Source organism: Mchenga conophoros, linkage group LG11 (genome assembly GCF_057382185.1).
Source record: "Mchenga conophoros isolate Kocher_MC1m ecotype Shallow Benthic linkage group LG11, M_conophoros_male_GT1.1, whole genome shotgun sequence".
Lineage (NCBI taxonomy): Eukaryota > Metazoa > Chordata > Actinopteri > Cichliformes > Cichlidae > Mchenga > Mchenga conophoros.
Genome location: NC_140536.1, coordinates 16,539,047 through 16,564,272, shown reverse-complemented (window position 1 = coordinate 16,564,272; position 25,226 = coordinate 16,539,047). Strand labels below are relative to the sequence as shown.

Below are 25,226 nucleotides of genomic sequence, written 5' to 3'. Positions count from 1 at the left end.
ACAACATACATGATGATAATGGATGCATACTCCAAGGTTAACTGAGAAGTTGTGGGAGTCTTTCCTGAAGAGCGGGTTGTGTTTCAGATGTTCATAATCTGCAGAGCTCAGTTCCAGAGTAAAGCTTCTTAGACCACATTTGAGCTGATCCAAGTAGAAAATCTGTACATTTAACTGGTTCGGCCACTGTTTTTCATCTAAATTGACACTTCTGATCGGTGTCAAATTTAGCATGTCCAAATGGCAGGATTTCAATTAAATAAATCGTCTTTTGCAACATCTGCCATCAAGTGTGCACATCAGAGACAGCACTTTTCTGTAATGTTCTAAGTGTTGCTTAAAATTGGTCACCATAGTGCAGCTGGTTTATTCCTGGTTGGTCTGAAAGACACAATATTTGAAGCTGCACGGTTTATTTTTCTTCTTTTTTCAGCACTTTCCTTGCTCTTATATTTTAACATATGTATATAATTTTCAGTAAATAAACCTTAGGCTCTGTCACTTCTTTAGTCACTTCAAAACTTCAGCCTCTTTTTTAAATATCTGTAACTCTTGCTTTGTGTACCTTTGCACTAACGCTTTTGACTGTTTCTGCTGTGTTTGCTTAAGCGGGTCTTTAAACCTGGAGATACAGTGGTGTAAAAAAGTGTTTGCCCCCTTCCCGATTTCCTGTTTGTTTTTTTTTTGTCACACTTAAATGTTTCAGATCATCAAAGAAAATTAAATTTTAGACAAAGATAACAGAAGTAAACACAAAATTCAGTTTGTAAAGGAAGGTATTTAATAATAAGGGAGAATAAATTCAAACCTACATGGCCCTGTGTGAAGAAGTGATCGTTGGAATATGAACAAATGTGTGTGAAGGTTAGATAGAAAGCACTTGCATAGGAAAAGCATAGAAAAAAGCCATGTATGAATTGGTGAATGAGACAAGTTATATAAAGTGCTTTGAGTGCCCAGAGTAGAAAAGCGTAATGCAAGAACTGGTCCATTTACCATTTAAATAGGATCTGCCTGACAAAGTTGAGTAGACCTAAAGATCCTCAAAAGTCAGACATCATGCCGTGATCCAAAGAAATTCAGGAACAAATGAGAAACAAAGTAATTGAGATCTTTCAGTGTGGAAAAGGTTATAAAGCAATTTCTAAAGCTTTGGGACTCGAGCGAACCACAGTGAGAGTCATTATCCACAAATGGCAACAACATGGAACAGTGGTGAAGTTTCCCAGGTGTGACCAGCTGATCAGAACTGCTGAAGCACAACAGTTCTGATCAGCAAGACAGTGATCCAAAACCCACCAGCAAGTCCGCCTCTGAACGGCTTAAGAAAATCAAAATCAAGACTTTGCAGTGGCCTAGTCAAAGTCCTGACCTGAATCTGATTGACATATGGTATGAGGTATGACTTTAAAAAGGCAGTTCATGCTTTACAACCCTGTAATGTGGCTGATTTACAACAATTCTGCAAAGATAAGTGTGCAAATATTCCTCCACAGCACCATAAAAGACTCACTGGCAGTTATTGCAAAAGCTTGATTGCCGTTGCTGCTGCTAAGGTTGGCCCAGCCTTTTATTAGGTTTAGGGGGCAGTTGCTTTTTCACAAACTTTTCCCCCCCTTAATAATAAACACCTTCATTTAGAAACTGCATCTTGTATTTACTTCTGTTATCTTCGTCTAATATTTAAATTTTTTTGATGATCTGAAACATTTACTGTAAGCGTGACAAACACATGAAAAAATAGAAAGGGGGGCAAAGACTTTTCACACCACTGTATATGAATTGTGTTTGTGGCTTTGTGTTGCAGTATGGGTGTGCAGATGTCAGTCTCTTGAAGCCTCCTGCCAGCAGGAGGTCTGTGTCTGATCCAGATGATCTCGCTGTTGTTTTTCAAAGGGTTGGGCTGGCAACAAATAAATCCTCTTGTTTTTAACCAAAACGGCTTCAGTAGAATAGTGGATTATTCAAATATTTGATTGGGTGAATCGACCAAATCTCTTCCAGATAACACTTATGTTACTGAAAATCCATGCTTAATATGCGCTTTTGTATGAGCTGGTCAGCCACTGCTGTCAGTAATTTGACATGGTCCTCTTAAGGTTAAAGTGTGTGTGTGTGTGTGTGTGTGTGTGTGTGTGTGTGTGTGTGTGTGTTTGGGGATGTAATGGAAAGAAGACAAAATGTGTCCTTTTATGTTTTCTAGTTTTGGATGATCAGTCGTAATTATTCCTCTGAGGTCTTGGTGACATCACTGGTGACATTTGTCAGCTGTTAAAACAGAGAAATCCTTGTGTGGGACACAGGCGCTCACATTCACTTTTTTTTAAAAATAACCGAAGAGAACACTCAAAACCATTTATGTGTGTGTGTCTTCATTCGTGTAGCTTTTAATGTCTCGAGTTTGTTGCCAATTTGCCTTTTTATATGAACTCGTGGGATGCATTGATTTGAGGGCGCTCTCTTCTATTCTTGCCAAATGTCAAGTAGGTGTCATGCTTCAGGGTGGAGGGCTTCCACAGATCTTTGAAAAGTTGCAAATCTCGTATAAATTTAGGGTTTAAAAACTGAACGTGTCTTAAACCCGGTTGATATCTCCATGCTTTTTTTTTTTTTTTTTGCCATGTCTAAGATATTTTTTCTTAGAATTTTACTAGTGCTATTTTGAATTTTAGAATGGTATCCAACATGTAGTAAATCAAAGCGCCAGATTACAGTTATCTCAAAGTGCTTAGGGCAAAGACACTACAACAATACAGCGAAAACCCCAACAATTAGACGACTCTGAGCTTTAGAACTTTAGATGATCACAGAGTGAAAGGTCAAGTAGTTCATATTTTCAATTTAACAAGCAAACAAACACACCCCCTCCCAAAAGAAGAAGAAATAAATAAATTATTTTGCACATGATAATTTTATCAGAATCAGAATCAGAATCAGAATGGGGTTTATTGCCAAATGTTGAGCAGGTTTACAACATTAGGAAATTGCTGCGGTGCTTCAGTGCAAACATAGTGTCATAAATAGCACTTAAATAGACATGGAAAAAAATAAAAGTAGGGATAAGAATTAAAAGTGCTACGTGGAAAGATATGTGCATGAGATATACATGAGATATATACATGAGAATAAGAATTAAGAGTGCTACGTTGAAAGATATATACATGAGTGCAGGTGGTCATCAGTGCCAAACATAGAATGATGCAGTGACACAGCGTAGGGTGTTAGTGGCGGGAACAGTCATATGGTTATTGTTCATGTGTCCAACAGCAGAGGGGAAGAAACTGTTCTTATGGCGAGAGGTTCTGGTGCGAATGGACCGGAGCCTCCTGCCTGAGGGGAGCAGGTCAAACAGACTGTGTCCAGGGTGAGAAGGGTCAGCTGAGATCCGAGCTGCACGCCGCAGTGTCCTGGAGGTGTACAGGTCCTGCAAAGATGGGAGTCTGCAGCCAATCACCTTCTCAGCAGAGCGCACAACACGCTGCAGTCTCTGTTTGTCCCTGATAGTGGCTCCAGCGTACCACACGGTGATGGAGGAGGTGAGGATGGACTCGATGATTGCGGTGTAGAACTCCATCATCGTCCGTGTTGGCAGGTTGAATTTCTTCAGCTGCCTCAGGAAGTACATCCTCTGCTGGGCTTTCTTGATGACGGAGGTGATGGTGGGCTCCCACTTCAGGTCCTGGGTGATGGTGGTACCCAGGAAGCGGAATGAGTCCACAGAGGTGATGGGGGTGTCAGTCAGGATGATTGGGGGGAGTGGGGCTGTGTGCTTCCTGAAGTCCACAATAATCTCCACTGTCTTCTGGGCATTCAGCACCAGGTTGTTGTGGCTGCACCAGGGTCTTATTCTGGGTCTCGTAGATGAACCTAGGGAACCATCCTCTTTGCTTTATTATTGCTAATCCTACCAAAAGCCTGGCACAGTGACTCACCTGGGAGTACCTATGAAAATGTAATTTTGTGTCCAGATTGATTCACAATATTAGTTTCATTAAGTTGCATATTAATTTCATTTGCTCCTGTTAAATCCACATTAGATTGGCTTTCCGCCCCCACCAAGTTAATTTCATCTCATCAGAATACATTCACCGTAGTCTAGCTAGGCCATACGTAGCCTCGGCTTTGTATTAAAGAAACATTGTTAGATTTCTTCTTGGCCAGTAGCACAGTTACTTTTAGTTGTCTTTACTAGCTACATAAATGAACAACAGTCCTGGATTGTACTTTGAAAGGGCCACCATGTTCCTGTGATATTGATCCTTATATCATTTGTAGGTTTATTTTAGTAAGTAAGTGAGCAAAATGTATTTATATAGCACATTTCACAGATAAAAATCACAAAGTGCTTCACAATAAAAAAAGAAATACAAAAAAAAATAATATAAAAAAACAGTGAAGAAATTAATTATTTTAGTCCTTTATTTATCCAGGTAAAAATATCTCATTGAGATTAAAAATCTCATTTCCAAGCGAGACCTGGCATCATGGCAACAAAATTAAAATCAAAAGCTCGTTTCTATAAAAATGTCTTCAGCTGCTTTTTAAAGGAGTCAGTGGAGTCTAGACGGCGTAAAGATAACGGCAGGGAGTTCCACAGCCTTGGTGCCAGTGCCCGAAAAGCCCGATCCCCACGTGTTCGGGATGAAGCATGAGGTTTTAACAGTTCAGAGATATACTGGGGAGCTTCACTGTGCAGAGCTCTAGAAGTTATAATTAAAATTTACCAATGAAGAGAAGCCAAAACTGGAGTAATGTGTGACCTCTTGTTTGTGCCAGTTAAAAGTCTTGCCGCGGCATTCTGTAGAGTTCGAAGGCGATCCAGAGCTGATTTGTTGAGACAAATAGGGAGTATATACAGCAAAAAGAGAATCGGACCTAAAACAGATCCTTGAGGTACCCCAGAAGGCAGAACTGATGATTCAGACAACACATGATTCATACACACAGTAAAAGAACTCGCAGATAGATATGACATAAACCATTTTAAAACAACACCAGTTATCCCAAACAAGTCCTTCAGCCTATTTATCAGAGGTGAGATCCAGCATAACCAGAATGGTGTACTCTCCAGAGTCTGCTGCCATCAGAATGTCACTAGACACTTTAAGCAAAGCTTTTTCAGTGGAGTGCAATTTGCGGAAACGAGACTGGAAAATGTCCAGAACATTGTTCTTCTCCAAAAAGTTGTTAAGTTGTTCTCCAACTGTTTTTTCCAAGATCTTTGACACCAATGGTGATTTTGATATTGGTCTTTAACTGCTTGGAAGAGATGTGTCCAAATTTGGTTACTTTAATATTGGTTCAACAATAGCTTGTTTAAAATAGCTGGGAATTTTAATTTGGTTTCATTTTGCTTCCGATTTTGGATTTGAGTTGGATTCACTTTCACACTTCCAAACATTGGGAGTCATATATATTATGCGTGTTGTATTGCAAATATACACTCACTGGCCACTTTTGCTGTCACTTGTTAGTAGTGGGTTGGGCCCCTTTCTGCTTTCAGGGTTGCCTTAATTATTCATAACATAGATTCAAGCAAGTGCTGAAAAGATTCCTCAGAGATTTTGGTCCATATCGACGTGATGGCGTCTCACAGTTGCTGCACATTCATGATGTGAGTCTTCCGTTCCACCACATCCCGAAAGTGCTGATGGAAGCAGCCATCAGAAGATGGGTACATTGTGGTCATAGGGGGATGATGGACATGGTCAGCAACAATACTCACTCAAGTTGTAGCATTTAAATAATGCTTAATTTATACTAATGGGCCCAATGTATGAAGGGAAAATATCCCCCAAACCGTTACACCACTTTATTACCTCATAAGGTAAGACGGACCGTGCTTTCATGATGTTGATGTTCAATTCTGACTGTACCATCTTAATGTTGCAGCAGAAGAGACTCATTGGACTCGATAACATTTTTCTAGTCTTCTGTTGTCCAGTTTTTGGTGAGCATGTGTGAATTATAGCCTCACCTTCCTGTTCTGAGCTGAGTGGCTCTTGGTCTTATACTGCTGGAGCCATCATCATGCACAATATATCCAAACATCTGCTTGAATCTTCTGTGCTTTCAGAGATGCTGTTCTGCATACCTTAGTTCTAAAAGTATACCGTTGTTCTAATGAGCGCTTATTTCCCTATCGGCTCAAACATTCAGTCTATTCTCCTCTGATTTCTGACATCAATGAGGTATTTTCACTCAGAGAACTGATACTAACTGGATATTTTCTCTTTGTTGGACCATTCTCTGTAAGCTTTAGAGGTGGTACAGAAATGGATAATCCCAGAAAATGAGAAAATCATAGTGTCATCTGCCTCTTATTCCATGTAATTCAAACCTTGAGAACTTGGATGTTTATCAACCTAGGCTTTTTCACACCTTGTGGATACATTGAATAGTCAGTGAGAGTGGTGAAGCAATGGAGGCAATAGATGTGGGAATGGGATGAAGAGTTTTTGAATAAGATCTTGTTGCTTTGAAAACCACGCTCCTTATATTTTTGATGTTGACTTCATGTTGTTGCTTGTGCTCTTTATTTGGTATAATTTTTCCTCCTCATTATTTGTTTTTGGATTGTTTTACATGGATTGAAAATCCGACGGCGATTGTTTTTGGATTTTTAAACACTATTTGAAATATAGTGGCCAACTTAATTGTGAGTGTTTTATGTGGGGTGTATTTTCAAATATTTTTATGATTTTAATATGTGATCGTTCAACGATACATCGAAGGGCTGAAAAATGCAAAGTGTTTGGAATAAACTTTGTATATAATGAAAAATCTCCCTGAAAAAAGGGAAACGAACAAAAAAGAACAGGCAAATAAACAAGACATTGGGATTGGGTGTCAAATTCTGATTAAACATTGGGGACGTGTGTGTGTGTGTGTGTGTGTGTGTGTGTGTGCGTGTGCGTGCGTGCGTGCGTGCGTGTGTGTGTGTGTGTGTTCAAAACCCTTTTGTGAGCAAGTTCAGATGTGGTGCTTCAGTGTCATAAACAGGAATTTACAACCACTTGCACAGAATGGGTCATTAAGTGTGTGTGTGTGTGTGTCTTGCTGTGTCTGTATCAACCTTTGCCATTAGATTCCAGGCGTAAAAAAAGTCCTTTGTTCCGCTGTTACAGCTCATTACGTTTCATTAGCTGTCTCTTCCCCGTTCTCTGTTTAGTTGCATTTCAGGCAGTTCTCTCTGTCATTGAGATTGCAGCGTGTTAAAGTCAGGTGCACATGATCCCGTCTTCTAACCTCTAACCAATAACTAACTGTATTGTTGCTCCCAGCAGACCAGTAGGTGGACAGGATGGTATCAGAATAGGCAGCAAGACTAGGCTGTGTTTCAAATGTGTTTCAAAGCTCTCTGAAACACATTTGAAGAATTGCCCGAAGGCCGACTGCACTGTGACGACTGAGCGCTGTGCTGGCTTTTCGTCCTTTGCAACAAATAGTTTGAAGTTGAACTGCTAATATCAAGAGGTATCAAAAACCTTTGAAACAAAATATTCCAATGGAATGATGGTGCATTTTTTTTTAATTTATAGATCTCAATTAAAATAAATATTAATGCAAAAATATACCGTTGGATGCCCGCATATTAGGTTTACAATAGGTTTCAAATAGATCGGAGGATCAGAAAATTGAGTGCATGATAAATTTCAGTGCTCTTCGTTTTTGTTACAGGAGAGTAAACATTTCTTCCTCTTGTAGCTGCTGCTCTTCTCAGTCCAGGGACTATAATGGATAACCTTGGAACTTGTACACCAATTTATTCTCTCTCCTTTGTTCACGGTTTTCTATCCTGTCCCTGATTTCTCTCTCTTTTTTTCTTCTTTTCACCTCGTGACATTAATAGTAATGTTCTTATCTACTTAACAGAAAGCTAATTTATCTTCCCATTACTGTGTTGAATATCGCATGAATCCATTGTTAGGGATTTGAATGGATGATTAAAACGTTTCACGTGACGGTTTTAGATGCTTTATTTGTATTTGGCTTTAATAATCTCAAGAAAAAAACAGTTTATTTTTTCTATTTTGTTATCTGCTGTTTTCATTTATGTATTTATATAGTCAACCACAATCAGTGTAGCAAAATACACCTACGCTATGCACACAGACACAATGTAAACAAAGCCAGATGAGCATGTAAAAAAATGTATGTATGAGTGCATTGTGAACATATTTGTGTTATCCGGGAGGCCCCCTATGTGTTAGCCTCCTTGTTTCCTGTGATTTGTGTCCCCTCTCCGAGCCGACACAGTGGAATAATAGGCCTTATCAACTTTAGTGCTGACCTTCACGTAGATTTGTGTTAACCATTGTGTCTAAGGTGTATTGCACAACACTTTAGCCAGCTGAGAGTGGGGTAAATTTGGGGTCACTAATGTCTTGGTGCACAGAAAATCAATTAGCCTTAGAGCAGGGTTAGGACTCAGATGTTAAGCTGCAGATACAACATCACTTTATGACTCCTGTTTTTTTGACATTACGTATCCCTGAGTAACAAGGACGGATCAGAATGAAGGTCTAAATGCTTTAGTCAAAACTAAACAAGGGAAGAAACTACAGGCAGTCCTCAGATGCTTTCATCCCACAGTTTGACACACTGCCGTTTTTAAGAGCACCTGGGTATCGTAGTCCTTGATCTGCTGTGTGCGAGTTGGAAGGCCACCCTAACAGAAGCTGCTGCAGGTGGAGACTTGATTTAAGTGTAGTTTTTTATTTTATCTTTGGAAGGTTTGTTAAGGTTGGAGGATATTGGAGGCTGGATTGAGATGGTCCACTGGCCAGTTCTGAACTCATGCATGTCAGCTAGCAACAACAAACAATGCACGCTACTTGAAACAAAAAAGCTGCATACAGGTGCTGGATGGCAGGTGTTTCTTATTTAAACAGAAAGCGATGTGAATTTTATTCTGTGGTTTAATTTGTTTGCTTGTGTCTCAATGTTGTTTCAGTTAGGGCTGTTCGATATAACGATATATATCGGATGACGATATAAAAACGTCTATCGTTTCATTTTACGCTATTGTTTGTTTTGTTGTGTCGCAAAATGAACTGTTTACGGCAATATTTTTTCATGGTTTTGATGGTCCCTGTAGTGGCTATATTAATTTCTTAAAGTGCTCTCTTTCTCTTATATGTAATATAACCACACTACAGACGGACAAGCGCCTGTTTTTATGCGTTGTCGTTAGCAACAACGACGGTAAAACCATTGCGTGTCCGCTTGTTTATTTTCCACAAACCTTTCACAATAAAGCTCAAGATCCTGTTGAGACTTTTCAAAATAAACTGAATCACGTGAAAGAGGATGCAGAGTATCTACGGATGAGAAGCAAAAAAGAGCCGTCAGGTGCTAAAAAATAAACCTTAGACTCAAACGTTAGAACAGGCTTTTCCCCGCAGCACGCCGTGTAATAAATACTCAAAAAGAAACGGCGGCTGTTACAACTTATGTCTAAAAATGTATCGTTTCATGCATCTGTTAAAACACTCGACTCCAGCTACATGACGCCCAGCTGGAACCACTTCCTGCAAGTCAAGCTGCCCGAGATTCACAGAATTTACAGAAAATGTTACATTTTTGTGATTTATATCGTTATCGGATGATAGAATTCTTATATCGGGATATGAGATTTTGGTCATATCGCACAGCCCTAGCTTCAGTGAAATTTGTGCAAAAGTTTTTGAGCATGTGCTGCCCGTCTTAATATTTCAGTATTAAGAATATTGCCTCCCCAGTAAATATTAAAGTGTCAAGCAAATAACATCACAAAATTTGGAGAAAGCCCTTTTTTTCATATTTAGAAGTTATATTAGCCTCTATGTCTGATAGGATTACTTTTAAATTCGTCTTCAGTAATCATTTTAATTCCAGTCTGCTCAAAATGATCATTTCTGTCATTAAATTTCGCCATCAGTAGTGTGTCGCTGTGATCGGTCTTCTGAAAAACAACGCAAAAAAACAGCTTTTGTGCTTATGTGTATTTTTAACTCTTAGTTCTCAGTTCGCTTTTCTAATTTTGACTTTGAATAATCATGCTGGTCCTATTCCAAGAAAAGAAATGACAGTCATCGGTATGTGATTGGCGTGTTTCACTTTCAGAGCTTCCTCCGTGCTTGGATTCTTTTCTTAGTCCTCTTAACCGTTTCTCTTTGCAGATCAATCAATGTCATTATGATTGATTTATGTATTTATATGGCACATTCCTTGACTAAGCAAGGTAAAAAGTCAGAGCAAAACTCATTGAGTGCGCACTTTATAGAGGGTGTCACTTGGGAATAGCATAATCGAAAGATTCCTGGTGCGATCCTGGGAGAAGACACGAATCCCTGTGGGGTTGGATCAGGTGGGGCATCCGGCATAAGGCAAACATTATTATTTTTATTAAATGTTTTTTTGTATTTATTTGTTCCCTATAGGCACTTAAGAATGCTAATGTTACAAAAGGAATACAGGTGTTGGTGTTATAGAAAAGTATCTGCTTTAAAGGGGAGTGTCACACAAGAAGAAAAGATGGAGAGATGCAAACTCATTAGCAAAGTTATTCGATAACTTAAAAAGACTTATGTTTTGTAATTTCAGTTTCATAGCAACAGCATGGAAGTCAATGGGACTCGAGATCAACGTCTCTTTTTCCTTTTTCCTTCTCCTATACATCATTTTTTTTACCTAATAATCAAAGCAGGTATATTTTCTCTAACTTCAGATTCTAATATCCACAGTCATTCTGCATGATATCGGTCCATATCTCTTCCACGTCGTACAAATCCCGTTGGACCGTGCCGCTTGACTGCATTTTCATTTTGTTTGCCGTTGGTCAATGATCTCATCTTTTCTTTTCTGTGTTGTTTTTCTCTTGAAAGAGCAGAAGTGAAAATGCATCATGTCAAGCAGCAACAAAAGATGGAGAAAATGTGCTGATGTGCTTCAGAAAAGTGGAATTACAGCAGAATGAAGGGTGTTTACAAAAGGTTTTCTTCTCACGTACATATGTGTGAACAGTCGCAGAGACGCATGGATGCCCAATATACACACAATCTCATTTTGATTTTGCACTTCAGCACAAGACACACACGCACATACACCTCCACAACAGAATTCTCATTTTCTTTTTCTATTTCATTCTTGACACACACACACACACACACACACACACACACACACACACACACACACACACACACACACACACACACACGACTATATGCAGACAGGCACACACACTCACACACAGACATATGTGCACACCTCTTCTAGCTGTGTACCACAGTGGCCTCTCCTGCTGTTTATCAAACCAATGTATGGGTAGTTTTCAGCTCCAGTGGTCTGAACACTTTATTCCATTTCCCTCTTTCCCACTGCTTAACACACAAACACACAAATATATGCTCAGGACAAACACGCACACACTCCGTACACTATTCTCCACACTCGCTCACCAGGACAGACTGTGCTCCCCACAGTAAATCCAAAAGATTGATGTGTCTCCTTGGACAAAATGAGATTGTGTGTCATTACAAGGTATTATGCTACAGAACCCCTGAGTAACTGAATTAGTCCCAGTGTGTCACAGGCAAACACAATTTACACACACACACACACTCGTGCACACACATACACACAGTAGTTTATTAGTGTGTCCATGATTTCAGGGGGCATTACGTTCAGTTCGAAATGTTCTGGAGCTTTAACCATAACTACTACATGTCAAAACTTAAGCTTACTTCAACCTTAACAACATGTCTTCACCTAAAAATTTGATGACAGACATTACAGGAGCTTTTTTTTTATCCTCCTAAGGAAAACACATTGACATACTGTGACGGTGTAAACAAATTTACATCCCTACAATCTGAGCAACACCCAGACCACACACACGAGTGACTATTTTAGAGAAGATTTGTGACTCAAGCAGCAACTTTTTGTCAATAAGAAACACCAGCCGAGTAATGAGGTGATTTCCACTACATTATCTGTAGTGGTGCAGACACATGCAGTCCAGTCCAGTCATTTTGTTTTGTTGCTTTAGAGGAATGGAGTTTAAGAAGAGAGTGGTTACGTTTGTAATAAAATGTTTAGGAACCTTTTGAAAACTCTTAATTGAGAAAAAACCCAAAACATTTTAAAAGGTCTCAATAATTCCTTTACATCCTCTAATATATGCAAAGATTCTGCTAGATGTAAAATGACAACAGCTTTAAAGTGGACCTGTTATGCACATTTCCAGCTGCATATTTTTATTTGTGGATTTGATTAGAGTAGCTTTGCATGATTTACGGTTTAAAATGACCCTTATTTATCTTAGACTGGGCTTTGTTGAAGCCCCTCGGTTCATCTGCTTAAAGCAGATATCGACTTTTAGTGACGTCATACAGAGCCAAGAGGAAGAAAAAAGCTTTAGCCATGTTTTATGTGAGTAACCACCACTGTATCACACTATATACATGGTAGAGCATAATAGGTCCACTTTAAGGCATTTGACTAGTCACTCCTTGATAATTCAGTAAGAATGGAGTAAAAATTCTGTTGCACACTGACTGCATTTGAAAATAATTTCTCTCTAATGTGTAGTTAGAGACGTTGCCAACTTGTTTTAGTCAATCTGCAGTGCATCTCTCTGCAACAGGGAACTCAACCAAACTGGTTGTCATCTGGTTCTATTCTGGTTTTATTCCAATATAATAATAGGTTTGTGGAGGAATTTCTGTTTCAAATCTGAGGTTCTAGCTGAACTCTAAATGTAAGTAGTTAATGTGAATTGTTGTTTACTTTAAATTTATGTATATGTGGACAACTTATACCATATTAACACACACACATTACATGTAATTGCCAACTTGATGCAGTTCTTTTGCAGACTGACAGCAGACTGGCTCAGTCTTGCCGTTTTATCACCTTGACACATCAAACTTGCTTTGAAGATGGCAGCTGTTTGCAAGTGGTTGCAGACCTGCTCATCAACTTCAAGCAACAAGATCACAAGTTCATTGCAAACGGTCACAATCAGTTCAGGCGACCTGCGGTCTCCAACCACTGTTTTGTCTAGTGACTTGCATGAAGTAGTAAGTCAGCAAAACAAGCTGTCAGTTGACGGTTATTACTGTGTGCAGATCCTTTTGACCTCTGAATCTACCTACTGTGTGAGTCAGCTCAGCATTCAGATCATCAGCAAAAAGGGGACTTAAAAATCAAGTAAGTTAGAGTGCAAAGTGGTTAGTAAGCCAGAGAAGTGAGCCGATTACCTGACTCAGTCAGCCTGATTGTAGGCCTAACCTCATAGCATATCTTCACGTGACACTTTATCAGTGAGTTCCAAAATAAACAAATATCCCACCATTCTTTTCCAGCAACAATAGGCTGATTGACTTTAGCACAAACACCGTCTCGAGGTCAGACTACAGACAAAACAAGAAGTTGGGAAAACACAGCTACTACGTGGACGTGGAGATGTGGTTTCACACACAAGCGCACACGCTCTCACACACATACTCACGCTGACTTTTTTCAGTCAAAACAACAAGCAAAGCTGCTGTAGTAGTTTCAGAAACGCGGGGTCAACATGTGACACATTTTCGAAAATGCACACAGAGCTCTTTCAGTATTTAACACGGGGAACATGAGACTCGATAAGAGAACTCGAGAGGTCATGAACAAAGGCTGGATTGAACACAGAGAGAAACAGGGCCCAGCTGCATTAGAGCACACACTCGTAGATGAAAGGAAGCTCACTGAAATCCATGCACACACAAATACGCAAAAACAACCAATCCTCATGTGAAATATTGGTGCAAAAACTTTTTTTTTTTTAACCTAACACACAGCTTCAGAGTGTTAACCAATCGTCACAAGTCAGCGAGCCACCGTAGAAAAGTGTTCGCACAAATTTACACTTTTGAAAAATGAAGTAAAATCTCTGTGTCGTTTCAAACCCACCCTCGCAACTCCACTTAACCCCCATTGACTAAGCGCCACAAGCGCCGCTTAATCCCAAACCCTTATGATTAGAGCTCCTAATAATATTTGATGTGATGAATATTGCCTTTTTTATGACTTACACAAGATCATCGGTGTGTGTGCAGTTCCCATGCAACTTGAAATGGGTTTTAACTGCCAATCTTTTTCTGAATTACTAATAACCCCTCTATTCATTGCTCCTAATAGGTCTTAACGTCATTGTGTCAGCAGTCTTTGTTCCTTGACTCCATATTATTTCGCCACCTCCACTTTGACTTTGAGATGACACTAACAGCAAACTCACAGGCTCGAGGCATTGTTCAGCCATATAACAGCAGTTTGGAAATTTTGTTTGCTAATATACCCACTTCAGCGTCTCCCCGTCTCGACAATAAGCGCAATGACTAATCTTGCTTTACAATTTGCATGGCGCTCAGACTTCCCCTCGCAGTTTAAGCTTTGTTTTCATAATTGCGTTTTGAAGCTGGCACAATACGAGCCCCGACGAACACTAATACACACCGATGGCTGTTTTCTAATTAATGTGTAGCTTTCTAATTAATGTCTAGATTCTAAATACTTATCACTGAGAAATTATTTTCTTGTTCTTAATATGCAGCACAAGGGATCCTTCCCGAAGGGAACTGTACTTTGTTTGTGTGCGTGTGTGTGTGTGTGTGTGTGTGTGTGTGTGTGTGTGTATTGAGGCAGGCTTAGAAATGTATAGAGGAACCTCAGGGTTTTCCTCCCTTTGTTACCTTTTCAAGGCTGCAACCACACAATCTCTCCGTCTCACGCGCGCACACACGCACATTGGGGAGGTAACCTTTCTCATTGTAACACATTGATGAACTACACTGTTGTCAGGTACAACAGCTACCTCTGTGGTTTAATTAACTGGGACAAAACAGAAGAGGGAGCAAGGACTGATATAAAGTAGGCCAAGAAATATTTGGATTTAACTATCAAAGTGCGTCTTTACGTCACTGCAGCTGCTTAGTTTTCCTGAATGGTAAAAGCAGCTTTAAAATTGTTGTATTATTTCAAATAATTTATCATCCATCGCAACTTTAATACAAAGTAAAGGCGTGCATGTGCCTGCCACAGCGAGGGAGGGACACAGGCTCCTCTTGCGCTCAGCGTTGGTCTAGTTGTCACAGACCGTCCTGGCTAATGGAGAAGTCGAAACCGCTAATGCATTGTTGTGATACTGGACAAATGTTCAGCAACAGCAGCACACTTGAACACAGCCATACGAACGCACACACATTGCACGTTACTGATGCAAATACACACAGACACACAAGCAGGCCACTGACTGTCTCTTGAGATTAATGTTGGTGTGATCCATTCAGCTGGGCCTGATCACATTAAGATGGATTGACCCCCTGGTGGTGTGTGTGTGTGTGTGTGTCGGTGTGTGTGCACGCACACGGGGTCCCATCTGTCTGTGTTTTCTCCACAGCAAGGTCCTGTGACCTAGCTGCCATCTTTAGTGCCCTCAGCGAAGCAATACTCTGAGAAGGAGAGATGGATGGATGGATAGCTCTGTTTTCTTTTACCGTTGTGGTGATTTGTGTCATTGAAAATTCTTCTGCTATTTTAAATGAATGTCAGAACGATTATAAGAGAGGGATTGCAGCATTTTAGTGTGCGAGGTGTTAGATGGTCCAACAAATGCAGTGGAATAAGTGGATCGACATGTATAATGTAGCTGTTTGTGCCGTAACAGAATGACCTCTTTTTTTGTCATCTTTAGGTTATTGCGTGTTACTTATTTTTGACAAAGAATTTGTGTAAAGTTGTAGTGTATCTGCTCTGTAGATAGACTGTGATTAACCTTTTTTTTTTTTTTTATCACTGGTTTAAATGTGATCCAGTATTTAACTATGAACCATCAGAGGAAGAACAGCTGAACTTTCCTCTACGGAACATATTTATATATCACTTCTTGTATATCGATTATATAAAAAAATGTTACCATATTACAGATGATCCCAGCTTCCACCTGCGAGATGCTTCACAACATTACTCACTGGATAGTGGAAACTATCAGGATTAACGAATCCACCATCCTACTAATTGAAAAACATGGTCATTCTTGAGCACAATATTGTTTTATATATGGAGTAATATCATAGTGTGATTAGTGGTGTCTTTTGTGAGGCAGTACTTTTTGGCCCACAAATTTTGTCCTTTGTGCTTCAGGTTTCTGGGGATCAATGTTATTTTTCCGTGAATGTCAAGGATGCAGTTTATGCTTACTGTTTTTGTTTTTGGACCATAAGGCACACCGGATTATAAGGCGCATTAAGCGAAGCAAAACAGTCAGATAATTCAAACTTTACTCAACTCATTCTTCTTGCTTCCTTCTTTGAGCGAACCAGAACTGAGCTGCTTTTAGGATGCATATATAACAAATCCCAAGCATTGTTTTATGTTACCATGATCAGCTTTAGCAACAAAGTTGTACCCAATGTATTCCCAAGGTTAGAAGCCTCCATTAGTAGTACTGTGCTAATGGACAGTCAGGTTTTCAGAAGTACTGGCCCATTATTAGCTATAATTGAGTTTGTTTGGGTCTTTACCCCCAATTACTTTGCAGTATTTTGCTAATGAGATGCCACAGCGTTTTATTCAGACTGACCCAATAACATGTACTTGCAACTAATGGAACCAACGAGGGGAAAAAAAGCCAGAAAAAGAAAAATGCATAGAAATAAAATTAGATGGAAAATAGAAAATACAAAGATGTCATATGCTCACGTAACCTCAGAAATTCCATGCCAACAACAGTTGGCTGGAAAAGATGTTAAATCCATAAAATGCACCTGAACGAGACAGTTATTTTTGTAATACTGTCGGTGTGCATGTGTGTGTGTGTGTGTGTGTGTGTGTGTGTGTGTGTGTGTTTTACCATTTTCAGTTTAATATAGGATGTAATTGATTTGCAGTTCAGGATGCTAACACATCGCACAAACTTTTTTTTAATGCCAGGTTGTACTTTTCAAACTACAATGACAAATTCGAGGTCTGAAAATGAATCCAAATTCATCAGATGGTTTTAATAGAGTGTGGTTTGGTTGATCTTCCCAACCAAGCACTCTCCCGGAGTTTACACCCTGCCATACTCAGGGGTTTAGTGTGAGGCAGTTTTATTTTTGTTCTCATTTTTCTGTTCTGCTTCATTCTCCTTTCCCTTCCTTTCACAGTCAATTTGAATCAAGCCTCTCCTTTTTCTTGAACAAAACAATGCGGCGACTCTAGCGTTTCCACTGTTTGTCTTTGAGACAGCTGTCCATGGTCACTTCTAATCCTTTGAAATAGTTTATGAAAGAGAGAACAGTTTTTACTCTCCCCTGTCTTTTAGTGCTTTTCCTTAATTGACAGGGCAAGCTTCATTACTTTCCTTTTAACCTCCTAAGACCCGAACTCTTCCACGACATGCATTTTTAATTTCTCTTTGATATTTGGGCATATTGGGGCCTGATGAATGTAAAAACAAAGAATTACCAGATTTTTTTTTTTTTTTAACCTTATTTTTGTTTTTAAGAAAAATGAGAGCCACAAATGAGGATATTCATTTAAAATTTTGATAGAACCGTAGCAGTATAATGTCCTTGTAAGTGGATATCAGGCCCTTGTAGAGCAAAATTGAGTATTTTGGTCTAAATAACCCAAAATGTGATGTCCACATATGTGGACGGCAGGTCCTAGGAGGTTAAAAGTCTCTGTTCATTTATATATTCCACCTTCACATTTTGAGCTGAGTATAGTTCATTTAAGTTGACATCCATTTCCAATGGCATTGGTGAATACAACCAGCTGCTTTCATTTGATGTTTAATATATTATTAGATTTGTGCCGTATGATATAAATGGAGCACAAAAAGATTGAAACACAAGCCCCCAAAGCAAAAAAACATGTTTTCTTCAATAAAGTCAAAAGTGAAGGTTTGCTCGATCTTTCTCTTTTTACATTTTCTTTTGTGTCTTTCTGTCGGTGTAGGTGTCTGAATGCGTGTACCTACTGCAAGACGAAGCATGCAAGAGGAGACTTGGCCAGTTATCCCATAGAGGAGCTAGTGGAGAGAGCAAGGCAGTCTTTTCAGGGTGAGTACCTTTTCTCTGTAGACAGACACACACTATCACTACACAGGGTTGTGCAATTATTGGAATTTCAATTTCAGTTACAGTTTTGGTTTAGAATAAGATAACTGAGATAAAAAAAATTATGTGACACATTCTTGTTTTGCCTTGGGTTATAAATCCAGCGCTCCCACTTCCTTTTCTCCTTTATGTTGGTGGATTTTGACCCTGACTGTGCTCGAATTGAGTATAAAAGGTTGTGTCGGTGTCTCTGTGGTTGTGGAGACACTTAAGTTCTGATTCAGCGTACTCCTGTGTGTGTGTGTGTGTGTGTGTGTGTGTGTGTGTGTGTGTGTGTGTGTGTCTTATTAAGAGGGAGAGGTTTTAGTAACACATGTTGATGTTTTTGTTCTTGGGTGGAGGCTCCAGCCATTTGGCTCTAGTTTGATGCCAAAGGAACAGCTGTTGTGCGCTGGCATCTGTTCCTTAAGAGCACACTCCCAGAATCCCTAACTGCACAGCAGGCCATGCCTCTGTTAGAGCCCCAGGCAGGTCAGTCAAGGGCAAGTCTACGCACTCATGACACAAGTGGCTAACTTAATTATCGAGGCGCTATCATCCATTTTATGATATGCATTTTAAAAAGCCAACTGTCTATTAAAAAAGCCTGTTTTTCATTTGTTTAAACTAGCTAGGGTCACTCTGTTATCCCTTTAACACCAGCATTTATCCATGAGCTCATTGTGTTTCAAACTTTGCTGTAAAACTAAGTATTAATGCACAAAATCTTCCTGCCAAAGACATGAAAAATGATGACAAAAATCCATTCGTTCTGCCATTAACTTTACTTATTTCACAGTAATCACAAAAACATGCTAAGTTCAAAAGGGACAAAGGTACATTTCTTCCTTTCTCTTTTATAACAGCGTTCTAGCCTCATACCTACAGATAAAATTAAATATATAAAACCTCTCGCAAAGTATTGAAACTTCTTATTATGCTGTTCTTCACCCCACTGCCGTAAGAACTTCCCACTAACAGGACTTGCCAGGCTGTTGTGTTCTGGACTCTTAGGATTTACTCGTTCAGGTTGATCCTGGCTCCCAAATGTACTACTGATAATGCTAAGTGTCATGAAAATCATTATTAAATCATTAAAAAGTTGTTTTGCGTTACGTTTGCGCCACAGTTTTCCATCCGAGTGCAAGCATCGCAGCAGGGATGCCTGTTGCGATGCTTGCATGAGAAAGAGATGAATAAATTCTGTACTGCATTGTGCCAGGTGTGTTATATAATTTGCTCAGAACTGATTGGATAACGCTGGTGTCTGTTGTATTACTTCCCAAAAGAAAATATCCTTGTGTGCTAATTGCTCCTGCACAGCTAATAGAATACTTTAATTGACATAAACAACGAGCCTGGAACTTTCAATGCAATGTGAGTGCTGGTCTTTACACAACCTTCGATATTAGGGTAATTAACCCTCCCTCTCCTCCAAAACCCCCCCAAACATAAACCAAGAGTCCACCCTTGACAAGGACACGGCTTTTAAAATCCCATCCTGAACCCTCTAAAACAGCTGCATCCATGCCACTGCCACAGGGTGGGCAGTCAAGGACAAACTCACCAGCTGCTTGAACCTTGGTGTGTATTTGTATGTTTTTACGATCATGGTCGTATGATTTGGGTGAAATCAGGAGGAAGAAACGCACCTGCCCGTTAGAAAGACAGGGTATACTCAGGCTTTGGGAAGACACATGCATAGATTCAAAAACAGGTTTAGCTTTCATTGCTAACTACCAACAGTAAATACATAAATCAGTATATACATCTTTCACTCCTAATTACAGGGCCTCATGCACTACAATGGATAACCTTAATAGGCTTGTGTGTGTCACGAGCAATGCTCATTCCAAGTTGAATCTTAAATTTAAATATAAACTGTAGTCACTCAATTTTTATCGTCCTACCTTTGGTGTAAGTTTGCATTTCTCTGTGTGTCCATGAAAGGGATTGTAGGAATTCAACTTATATGGAGGCACACTCCTGTACACTCTGCCAAGAAGCCATCAACATGTACAAGTAATAATCCCGTGTATAAACAGGCTGCTGATTGGTTAAAAAGTGTGTTCTTTTTTAGTTTAAGAGGAAGAAGTGCAAAATTAAAAAAGCCCCGCACAGAAGATTAAAAAAGCATGTGTGAGAAGCTCAAACGTTGAGTGTTTGTGCTTTTTTTTTTTTTTAAACACTAACACAAGTTGCATGGGCTGCACATAAGGACCCGCAATAGCACAAACACCAACCAGAGTTACCCACACTACCGGATACTTCAGATATTTTTGTCACTGTCCCCCAAATGAAAGCACTCCACACTGCACCACTGCAACGCTGCAGGTCTAAACGTACAGAGTCAAAATGCCCATTGTTCACACATCCCCTGTGCTGGCTCTGTGCCAACTAGGAACCAAAGGGGGCCAGCCCACAATTTGAGAACCACGGGATTGGCACAAGTCTGTGACATTAGTGCAAGTCAGAGTGATGTCCTCTGAAGTTATGGGAACTGTCTGCGCGTGTGTTGAGTGTAGGGTGGGGAGTAATCCGTTACAGCACAGGAAATATGAGTGTCAGAGACAGTTGTTGTTTTGAAAACACAGAAAAAGGAAGCAGAAGGTTATGATTTACAGATAGCTGGAATTAACAGAAACCGACATGGACAGTGAGATGAGAAAAGATGTGAGGTCTCACCATCCAAGCCTTAGATCTAATCTAAAGGGAACGTGCAGTTTGCTAACCTGTTTCTTGTTGACTGTTTTCAAATGTCTCTCTCTCACCACGCACACGCACGCACACACGTGCACACACATCTGGTGCAGCAGGGCCCCTTTTTCTCTCACTCTCACTTTATTTATCACCTTTTTTCTAACTCTAACAAACTGAACCTCACAAATAGACGCTGCAATTTGATTTGCTATTTGATGGCTTTTAAGTAAAACTAGGCCGCTTCTACGAATGCTAATTTTGATTGGCCAGTCAGCCCAGCGCTGGGGGTATTTGATTGGTTTATCTAAGGAATTTTAAAAGGACTTATAGGATTTATTCGAATGCGATTTGTGGTAAACACTTTTCATTCAAGCTGGGAAAAGAGTGAGCGAGTGTGAGCGCACAGCTTTTAAAGTAATCTGAATTATTCAAATTTATGAATTATAATTTTTAACATCAGAGAGGTTTGTTAATGCATGCAGGTAATAGAGGCTGGGGATGTCACGGGAAATGACAGCTGTGTGTGTGTGTGTGTGTGTGTGTGTGTGTTTGAGAGAGTGTATGGGTCGGGGAGTGGAGGGGTTCATGTGTGTGACAAACACGTGCTGGGGAGCTGAGTGGGTTGGTTTGCGTGTCAGTGGGAAAGCATGGGTGTATATTCTTCTGGAGATGTCAATCAAACCCTACTTACTGTGAACACTCAGCTGTTTAACCTCAGCTTTCAGTTTCAGCTTTAAACTTGGATAAAATGTCTCTGCCGCTCTGTTTATTTTGTCAGCACAGAGGATGCAGGGATGTGGTTTGTAAAATTTAAGGTACTGTTACTGGTTAAAAGCGTCTGGGGTTTAGTAGTTACATGTGACCAATGGATAGTACTAAAGTTTGAATGAGAGGTCGCAGGCAATAGCCTTAGACAATAAAGGGCAGATTTAAAAACTGACAGTCAGCATGTAGTTTGAACTGATCCAGTGTGTGGATCCCCCCCCACCCAAAAAAACAATACACGTCTTTTTTTTTCCTCTCTTTTGCCTGTCCCGTTTGGCTCTTTTGCCATCAGAATTGTTGTCTAAAGGCAAAGAAAGATGCCCAACGGATTTACTTTACCAAACTGACCATCCCAGCCTTGCCGTAATGGTCCATTTGATTCACCTTTTATTGTTTATTTTATTTTCACTTACTGAATACGGGACAGACTTGACTGGGGGAAAGAGGGGGAGAAAGAAAGAGGGAAAGAGAAACAGCTGAGAAGAGGGACGGGGGAGAAGGGCAAAAAACAAAAACCAACAGAACGGGCAGGAAAAAAAAAAGGAAAAAAATGCATATATCAATCACCTGGATCACCTGCTGAGAAAGAAAAAAGAAAACAAGCAGAAGAGAACAAGAGTAATAGAATAAACAACATCACAATGATATATGGGAATATGACAGTAAATACTAAATGTTAAACATTATTGTGCAGCACATAAGATCAACAGAACACAGTGTGCTTTGAGGTAGGAGCCAAAAAGGGTGTAGTTTGTGGGTGTGATCACCCGTGTGTACACCTGTGAGCATGGACGCGCTTGTTTTTTTTTTCCAAAAGGTTCCTTCATGTAATGATCTGCTAGAGGGTGTGGGGGGGCCACAGCCCCGTCCTCCAGGGCATGAAGCAGGTATGGAGGAGATCAAAACTCCAGACATCCAGAGGCCCCCAGAACACAAGAGACCAAGGAAGACCAACAGAGGGGCAATACACGTCTTAATGGAGACGGATGGAGTGCTCTAGAATGTTCTTTCCAAGACTACCTATATATAGTCATTAATAAACTTAGGATTCAAGCCATTTATGATGTAGGGAATACTGACATAAGGACATTTTTAGACTGACTTGAGCATTGTGTACAGAACAGTGCCTAACAAACACATCTTTAGATCTGTTTTCTACAATTGCATTTCGCCCACACACACACACACACACACACACACACACACACACACACACACACACACACACACATACACACATATATATATATATATATATATATATATATAAAAAAATAAAAACACCCAGCACGCCCCTGCGGGCGGTTTATCCTTCAAGCTCGGGTCCTCTACCAGAGGCCTGGGAGCTTGAGGGTCCTGCGCAGTATCTTAGCTGTTCCCAGGACTGCGCTCTTCTGGACAGAGATCTCCAATGTTGTTCCCGGGATCTGCTGGAGCCACTTACCTAGCTTGGGAGTCACCGCACCTAGTGCTCCGATTACCACGGGGACCACCGTTACCTTCACCCTCCACATCCTCTCGAGCTCTTCTCTGAGCCCTTGGTATTTCTCCAGCTTCTCGTGTTCCTTCTTCCTGATATTGCTGTCATTCGGAACCGCTACATCGATCACTACGGCCGTCTTCTTCTGTTTGTCTACCACCACTATGTCCGGTTGGTTAGCCACCACCATTTTGTCCGTCTGTATCTGGAAGTCCCACAGGATCTTAGCTCGGTCATTTTCCACCACCCTTGGGGGCATCTCCCATTTTGACCTCGGGACTTCCAGATTATACTCGGCACAGATTCACTGAGCGCTCTGTGTTGAGCGCTCAGTGAATCTGTGTTCGACTACTCCGCCTAGGCTGCACTGTCGAGCGCAGAGCCACTGAGCACTCAACACAGACAGCATAGTCAGAAGGAAGAGCGCAGGGCAAGCTAGCGAGACAGAAGTTATGCTCTCCTTGCAACATGGACCTCCCCCACCCTCATTCAGATCTGGCGTTTGGAATTATTTTGGTTTTCATGTGACGTATGACCCTGAAGGTAAGCGAGTCATGGACTAAAGTAAAACAGTATGTTGGATGTGCCATGCAATGCTCAATTACATGGGTGGGAGCTAGTGTGTTAGCGCAGTTAGCTCGTTAACGTGTTGGCCGTCTAGCCCCATGCACGGGGCGATCGGCGGTAGCTCGTTAACGGAGATTTGCCATGTTGTGGCGTTATGGTCATTTCAACGAGATTAACCTGAAATCACTAGTGGGAACACGACGAATATGACTGCACATTTACGCCGACATCATCCTAGTGCAAAGACAAAAACAACAAGCATGCTACTAACTTTAGCCGAGTCATTTAGACAGCTGTTAGCACGTGATTCTCCTTATGCTGCTGAGAATATAGCCCAGAAGAAGCGGATAGTATAGCTTTTATTTTGGAAAGAGCCATTTCTCTGTAATAAACTCTTTTCCAAAGATGAGTGATTCCTCAATCAGATACAGGGCTCGCAATATCGCTAGCCCGACGTCCTGGGGCTAGCGATTTTTTTTCAGTGGGCTACCAAAATCTATCTCTGCCCTGCCCGTCGGGCTATTGTAGGAAGGAAAAATATATGTCAATGCTTTTGCATTCTTTCAGAAATGTAGCTGGGTAATTATGTCATTGGCATCGGTGAGCCACTGTCAATATGTGACATATTGAAATCGCGTTTGAATTTGCGCTTGTTTTTTTTGCTTTCACTTTGCAATCGCGCGAACTGTGTATAGAGAGCGACAGCACTGATCTGTGAGTGATGATAATTTGTGCACCAATTCCTCTGACATCGTCTTATTAATCGTTAGCTTACTACGCAAACATGACAAGTGAAATCTCCCGCAGCTTAAACATGTGAGAGGTTGATCGCGCAGAGAATCGCTGAGCTTATGTGAGTGCGTGTGTAAAAGCAGCAGGATATATATTTCAGTTCTGCTGAGCCAAATAATATATATATATATATATATATATATATATATATATATATAAAATTATTGTTATACTATTATTGTTATGCATGGCCTGGCGATATGAGGCGCTAATAATATACAAACTACAGATCCCATAATGCAGCGCTGTAGCCTCCTTGCTGAACGCTAGGCTAACTGAGAACATTCCCGCGTCAATCAAGTCAAACTTCTGTTATTGCTAAGCTAGCCGCTCACAATGGTGGAGAGAAAAGTTGATTCTTACAGCAGAGCCTTTCAGCACCAGTGGGTGACTGAATATATGTTTACAGAGACACGGGACAACGACAGGAAAAGACATTTTTTAAAACGTATGTCAAAGTGTAACCGACATGAAACTGCCCTGGGACAAACTTGTTGGACTTACAACAGATGGAGCGCCGGTGCTGTGCGGTGAAAAAAGTGAAGCTGTCACAAATGCACCAGTGCAACTTGCCTCACTTTCCCTGTTGCCAAGTAATGTTGAACCAAGTCAGCAGACTTTGCTGAACTGCACCTGTCAAAGTTTATTTTTTCAAGTTTATTTAATCTGGAATAATATTCCTGTCTGTTTTTATTCATATTTATGTTTAAAAAACATTGTTTTAGTGTGTTCAATAAATGTTTATCTTGTTTGGCCCGCGACCTAAAGTGGGCCTTGAGTTTTGGCCCCCTGTGCAATTGAGTTTGACACCCTGT

General features: G+C 40.4%; 1 protein-coding gene across 4 annotated transcripts in view; it reads left to right on the top strand.

Moving 5' to 3' along the window:
* cdkal1 (CDK5 regulatory subunit associated protein 1-like 1) overlaps nt 1-25,226 on the top strand; it is a 253,646-nt gene that overhangs the window by 89,899 nt on the left and 138,521 nt on the right. For all 4 annotated transcript variants that reach the window (XR_014894368.1, XM_085291131.1, XM_085291130.1 and 1 more), the window contains one exon: nt 17,968-18,071. Coding sequence is in view for 3 of the 4 variants with exons in the window: in XM_085291131.1 (XP_085147257.1) it covers nt 17,968-18,071 (104 nt within the window). In the remaining variant the exon portion in view is untranslated. The remainder of the gene's footprint in view (nt 1-17,967; nt 18,072-25,226) is intronic.